The following is a 7,069-nucleotide window of genomic DNA, read 5'->3' on the forward strand; positions in this document are numbered from 1 at the left end:
AACTAGATAAGCAAAGTTGAGAGCTGACCACTATTTAAAGCAGGAATAAGATGTCCAGGCACCTCCAAATGTCTTGGAGTTCATTCAAGAAAGCCATTGGCAAGGAATTGTGGGAAATGAAGTCTAAAGTACCTGGCAAGCTCCAGATTATCTCCTATTGATTTAGAGGCAACGTATTATGAGTATGGGACTCTGCCTTGCTTCTAGCCCAAAGTCTATCCTGGCTGTACTTCTCAGAGAAAGGAATGGAGAGCTCCTTTTCATTGTCTTGCCTTTCATTCTCTTGCCTGATGAAGGACTTTGGGGCTTAAAGGTTACACACCCTCTTTGTGATTTTGATTGTGTAATAAAAATACCAGCTACAGATTTAGGATTTCCCATGAATCAACCTGACAACACAATCTTTCATTCCCATATCCAAACTGTTGGGTTTTTCTGTCTTTGATTTTGAATACAGCAGGATCATTGGTAAAAACAGAAGTTTGTGATCTATCAATGACTAACCAGTTTATTACTCCATAAGGTTTCATGGATCATAGTCCATGTCATCGCTTTTTTACAATGCAGTTCAAACTACTTGGCATAGTTATGTACCTGTTGAGGTGTTTATTTCTGAATTTTCCATTTAGGATTTTACAATGAATCTTTTTACTTACCTGGAGAAGACAAAATATTATAATATCCAGGCTGGAAAGGTGACTCTCTTTTCCTATTAGAAGCGATAGTAAAGGAAGGTGCTATAGGAGGCATCCATCCTGTCTCCAACCCCCACCCCCACCCCCACTGGCCCATGGAGGAGAACTACAATGCTGATTCAGCCCTCGAAGAAATCCAGTTTGACACCCCTGGTCCAGTTTAATGAAAAGAAGGACTAAAGGGCGACATGATAGCGGTATTCCAATATCTCAGGGTTTGCCACAAAGAAGAGGGAATCAATCTATTTTCCAAAGCACCTGAAGGCAGGACAAGAAGCAATGGATGGAAACTAATCAAGGAGAGAAGCAACCTAGGACTAAGGAGAAATTTTGTGACAGTTAGAACAATTAATCAATGGAACAATTTTCCTCCATAAGTTGTGACTATTCCAACATTGGAAGTTTTTAAGAAGAGATTGGATAACCATTTGTCTGAAATAGTATAGGGTTTCCTGCCTGTGCAGGGGGGTTGGACTAGAAGACCTCAAAGGTCCCTTCCAACTCTGTTGTTCTAATTCTATAGGGAGCACAACTTTGGTTTAGTAAATAAGGTGCTGGCTTAGAAACCAGGAGACATTGCATTCTAGTGCCACCTTAGGTATGAAAGCCAGCTGGTTGGTTTTGGGCCAATCACTAGGAGTCCATGAGTTCGAGTCCTGCCTTAGGCATGTCAGTCTCTCTGAGTCCAACCCACCCCTCTGGGTTGCTTATTGTGAGGAAAATGGGAGGAGGAAGAAGTATGTATTTTCACCGCCTTGAGTTACTTATAAATTAATAAAGGTGGTATAAAAATCTAATAAATAAACACAAAAAGAACGGTTGCTGAAATTGGGTATGTCTAGTTTAATGAAAAGTAGAGGAGTCAGGGTGGCATGATAGCTGTGTTCCAATATCTCCGGGGTTTCCATAAAGAAGAGGAAGTCAAGCTATTCTCCAAAGCACCTGAAGGCCAGGCAAGAAACAGTGGATGAAAGCTAATCAAGGAGAGAAACAATCCAGAACTAAGGAGACATTTCCTGACAGCTAGAACAATTAATCAGTGGAACAACACTCCTCCAGAGTTGTCAATGCTCCAAACTGGATGCTTCTAAGAAGAGATTGGAAGCCAACTATCTGAAATGGTATAGGATTTCCTGCCTTAGCAGGGGGTTGGACTAGATGACCTCCAAAGTCCCTTCCCACTTTGTTACTCTATATTCTGCGGTATATTCTATGAAATAAGCATAATAACGAAAGCTTTGCAAAAGTGGACTTCAAAACGCACTGCCGCACACCATCTGGCCCTCACTCACACTGAACCCTCTCAAATTCTTTTCACCTTCTTTCCTTGTACTTGGTTGGCTGGCAGGTGTGTGTGTGTGTGTGTGTGTGTGTGTGTGTGTGTGTGTGCACGGATCCACAGGCAGCAGCCCTGAAAAACTTCAGTGAGTGCGATTCCCTTTATGGACAGCTCTGTGTATTGTGAAGGGAGGAGAACAGAGCATCTGAGAAAAGGTGGAGGGTGGGGGATTTTAGTAAAAAAAAAACACAGCCGGAGACTTCCTCTGCAAGGAAGTTATTTGAACCAAAGATGGTGAATACCCAGTGCTCTGCAGCTGTGTGAGAAGGCAGATTTGGTGGTGGGAAGGGAACAGGAGCTCAGGACCTAGGAATCGGGCCTTTTGAGTTCCTGGGGAGAAGTTTGAAGGCGGGTAATGAGCAGGTGGGAGCTTAACCAGGTTTCTGAGCTGTGAGGGTACAGGAGGGTTAATTACATTGTTGGTCCCTCCCTTTCTGAAACTGGTTGGATCACTTTCTAGGTACACTCACTGGGGCACTCCTTCTTTCCACTCCCGGCCTGAATGCTCCCAGCCTTTCCTGCTGCTCTTTTTCCTCCTCCTCCACTTCCTTCCTTTCTTCTGGCTTTGTCGTTAAATCTGCATACTGGCTTATGAGGGACCCCCTTTGCAGTTGCCAATTGTCATTGCAACCTGTGCTTTGGCAGCCTTATTTCCGCCCCACCCTTTCTGAAGGACTCCCCAACTCCTTTCAAGTAAGTGCACCTGCTTGGCAGTTCCAGTGCCATGGTCTCCTCCGGACTGAACCGTTGCCGGCTGGCCCTGGCATTTGCAGTGTTCATGGACGCTGCAGGCACCGGGGCACTACTGACCGGCATCTTTGCTAGACTGAGGCTGCGAGGCCGAGACTTTGGGGATCTATTAATCTACTCGGGTGCAGTGCTGGTGTTCCTGAGCCTGTTGGGTTGGATTATGTGGTACACAGGAAATATTGAGATAGCCCCTGAAGAGCTGGCAAGGGATTATCATGCCAAGAAAGGCACGCTGGCACGGCTGGCTAGGAAGATCTCACGGACCTGGTCGCGACGCCAAGGCGGTGGGCTGGCCATGAGAACCATTACAAGTAGCCGAGAAGCAGCTTAGAGGTAACATATGCTCCCTTTTCTTTATAAATCACATCAGGATTTCCATAAGAGAGCAACCAACTCTTCCAAACATGCTTCAGGTGCGTCTGAACACCTGGCTTTTATTCCTTTTATCAAAAATAGTGTGCTGGTTTCTGCACGCCAACTTCCATATGAAACCATCTTTTAGCAAGGTGGCTTGGGTTTATTTATAGTTCATTAGCAATGCTTTTCAATTTTTTTCCCATTCAAGTTTATTATAAAATAAAATACACATAGAAACAAAAACTGAGAAAATTAAAAAGAACTGCAGAAAGAAGTGTAAAAGGAAGGAAAAAATAGCATCTTCCTACTTTTCAATGCAGTGGAATATAAAAACAGTTACAGCCTCAACCTTATTAAATTAATAAGGTTATTAAATTATTAATAAGGTTATTAAATTATTATGTGATTTGGTTGATTTTGGTGAAATGGTGTATAGGGTCTCCTGCTTGGGCTAGGATGACCTACAAAAGGGTTGTCAAACTGGATTTCTTGGAGGGCTGGATCAGCATTGTAGTTGTCCGTTGTAGGCAGCCGGGGTGGGGGGGAGGAGATGGGGCAGACACCCTCCTGTAGCACCTTGCCAGCCAAAACAGGGTACAGAGGAGGGGGAGGCCGTGGGCGCCCCCCCTTGTTTTGGCAAGCAGGATGCTGCAGTAGGCTCTACAGGCCCCAAAAGGCCCATTTTTGTTAGCAGAGGCACCGCGGGCCGCTCCTTTGCTCTCTCTCTCTCTCTCTCTCTCTCTCTCTCACACACACACACACACACACACACACACACACATTCTTGCCAACTCTTGTTACTGGTACTCTTGTTACTGGAATAGAACTCTGGGTTTTATACAGATGAAGATCCCTAAATATGCATATCCCACTATCACCATCACTGTCTTCCTAGCTTTACCCTTCAACCTGAGACACTTCTGACCATATCCCTCAAATCCTAGGATTGCCAGTCAGGTTCCTTAGGTTACAATGACGTGCACTGGGTCTTTTATCATTCCCAGGAAACGTTTTGTGAGAAGAGAGAGGTTTGGATAACTGATGCATAGATCATAGGCCTCCAATGTAGGCAACCTTACTCCCGTGGGGCCCTTGGTGCTCTCTAAGCTTGGTTGTTTACTTGCAGACATTTCATTACCCAGCTAGGTAACATCATCATCATGAAGGTTAATGAAACATCTGCAAGAAAACCACCAAGCTTAAAGAACACCACAGTTCAACTGTGAGCTACAAATATTCTCTCCCATCAGTCCTACTTCTCTTTCACTTCATATCCAGAACATAAAAACTGTAGAATGTATATACTATGCCCTCATTCTTTTTATGGTCAATCCACGGTAAAAGGCAGGTGAGGAGGAGATGAAAGCTTGAAAGTAACAGCTGTTTTCACAGCAGAAGTGAGAATGAAACTGTGGACTTCCTGTTCCATACATAGTTCACATGTTAGAGGTTCAGCTGGCCACAACTGCAGTGAACAATCCACTTATCTCTGTTATTTTTTATGTCTCTGCACAACTTCAATAGCAACTCATCTTAAGATACAAGGAAGGCCAATAGCTATCTTCCTTGCAAAGAGAGGGCCCTTTAAAAATGCAGTTCAGATCACATACTATACAGGTAGTCCTCGACTTACGACCACAGTTGAATCCAAAATTTCAGTTTTGCTAAGCGAGATAGTTGTTAGGTGAGTTTTTGCCCCATTTAACAACCTTACTTGCCATCGTTGTTAAGTGAATCATTGCAGTTGTTAAGTTAGTAACACGGTGGTTAAGTGAATCTAGCTTCCCCCATTGACTTTGCTCATGAGAACATCATAAATATGAGTCAGTTGGCAAGCTTCTGTATGTTGATCCTGTGACCATGAGGATGTTGCAACAGTGACGTTGTGATTCTACCGGTCTCTAAACGACCTGTTATAAGTCGAGGATGACGTGTAATCGAGAAAGCGGGGAACAATTGTGGATGAACTTCTTCATGGCTTCTGCTTCCGTAAACCTAAATCTGTTCTGTGCCTTCCCTCGAAACAAAGAACTGGTCTCAGGCTCTCAGATTATTTTTATTTTTCTAGGCGTCCTACTGGATCGGACAAAGGTCCTGTATGATTAAGCAATGGCCTAGAAGCTGCTTTTAGAGCTCGTTCCTTCCTGTTATTACTTCCCTTACTACTGCTTTTGTTTATCCTTCAGCATCCTCATTAAACTTTTAAGGCCACCTATTCAGAGACCGGCCACAGATATCATTTTTCATGTCTGGATGAAACTGGAGATTCCCTCCTGTTGCTCTGCCTTGGATGGCCTTTGCTCGCAAGCGCAGTCTCCTTTGCTACATCTACCTCAGGGGTCCCCAACCCCACTATTGGGCTGCACAAGCAGCTGCGCAGCGCATACGCAGCTTGACTTGTGCAAGTTGGGTTGGTTCCCTTCTTCCCCACACTGCCGGGGTGCCAAGCCGTAAAAGTTGGGGACCGCTGATCAACATCATCAGTTGAATACAACACAACCATCAACTAGTCTATTACACATTACTTTAAGAGCTTGGGAAGGCCAACCTTAAAGAGTTTTTTTCTGCCTGGCCAAATGACCTCCCCAGGGGCTACTTAGAAACTCTTTTTGTAAGTTCTGATGACTGTGTGCATTCTCTCTCTCTCTCTCTCCCTCCCTCTCTCTCTCTCTCTCTCTCTCCCCTTCTGTCTCTCTGTCTCTCTCTCTCTCTGTCTCTTTCTCTCTCACATACACAGTCACATAATTGCATCTTGTGCACTGTCCCGTGGTCACAAAAGACTGTGTTTTGCTGGTGTTCAACATTTATTTCCAATTTCTGGCAATAATGCCGGTTGCAGAAAGCAGTTTTGCTTAACAACTGCTGTGTTCACCTAACAACCACAGTATTCGCTCAACCACAGGGGGGAAAAAGGTTAAAAAAAAAAATCACAGTCGCATGTGACCTGCTTAACGACCGCCACGACGATCAACTGTAATTCTGGGCTTAATTACAGTTGTAAGTTGAGGAGTATCAGTAACATTTCCAGCATCTCCCGGGACAAAATCATTTCTCTAGACATATTGGTATGTTATATATGACTTGAATTCTAGGTATTTTCCATTCTTTCCATGAGAAACCGATGTGGGAATCTCTTGAGCAAAATTTTCCCCTTAACTCTTTCCTCCTGATCTGCCTTAAGCTACAGGACTTGAAAACTATTGACTCTTTCCCTCTCTTATCCCAACCTACTCATTATTCCCTTTAGTATGTTAGATGAATATTTGTAACGAGCTTGTGATTAACTCTTGCTTTTGTGTGTATGTGTGTGTGCTCTGCCTGCAGGATGGATTTAGCTGGACAACATTCTTCTAAAACTGGACCTGAGAAAAGCAGGTGACTCTTCAATCAATACCTTGGAACTCCTGCCCATACCACGTTGTGATATTATTGCTATACAGTGCTGGGTGAATTTTGCTTTCCCTACATTTATAAATATATAAATATATAGATATAGTGGTGTTTTTTTTTTTCAGAACCAGATGCGGTATTATTATTACTTTTCATTTTACTACTCCAGGGAGTCCTCAACTTACAACCACAATTGAGCCCAAGATTTCTGTTGTTAAGCGAGACGGTTGTCAAATGACTTTTGCCCCATTTTACGACCTTTCTTGCCACAGTTGTTAAGTGAATCATTGCAGCTGATAAATCAGTAACCCAGTTGTAAAGTGAATGTGGCTTTCCCATTGACTTTGCTTGTCAGAAAGTCGCAAAAGTTGATCCCACGACCCCGGGATATGGCAACGGCCCTAAATATGAACCAGTTGCTAAGCATCCGGATCTTGATCACGTGATCATGGGGATGTTGCAAAGGTTGTAACTGTGAAAAACAGTGATAAGTCACATTTTTCAGTGCTGTTGTAATGGTCACTAAGCGAACGTCTGT

General features: G+C 43.7%; 1 protein-coding gene across 1 annotated transcript; it reads left to right on the forward strand.

The window, feature by feature from the left end:
• The first annotated feature begins 2,510 nt into the window (after positions 1 to 2,510).
• Positions 2,511 to 6,632, forward strand: TMEM238 (transmembrane protein 238). Its single transcript, XM_026682360.2, has 2 exons — positions 2,511 to 3,117; positions 6,466 to 6,632. Exon 1 carries the CDS (start codon positions 2,759 to 2,761, stop codon positions 3,113 to 3,115), a length of 357 nt encoding a protein of 118 aa, XP_026538145.1. The 5' UTR covers positions 2,511 to 2,758; the 3' UTR covers positions 3,116 to 3,117; positions 6,466 to 6,632.
• Positions 6,633 to 7,069: the final 437 nt, after the last annotated feature.

This window comes from Notechis scutatus, chromosome Z (assembly GCF_049901735.1).
Source record: "Notechis scutatus isolate UNSWTSFEM ecotype Mainland chromosome Z, rNotScu1.2, whole genome shotgun sequence".
Lineage (NCBI taxonomy): Eukaryota > Metazoa > Chordata > Lepidosauria > Squamata > Elapidae > Notechis > Notechis scutatus.

Bases quoted from the DNA above. Each gene is read 5' to 3' on its own strand.
- TMEM238 (XM_026682360.2), top strand. From the start codon at position 2,759: ATGGTCTCCTCCGGACTGAACCGTTGCCGGCTGGCCCTGGCATTTGCA.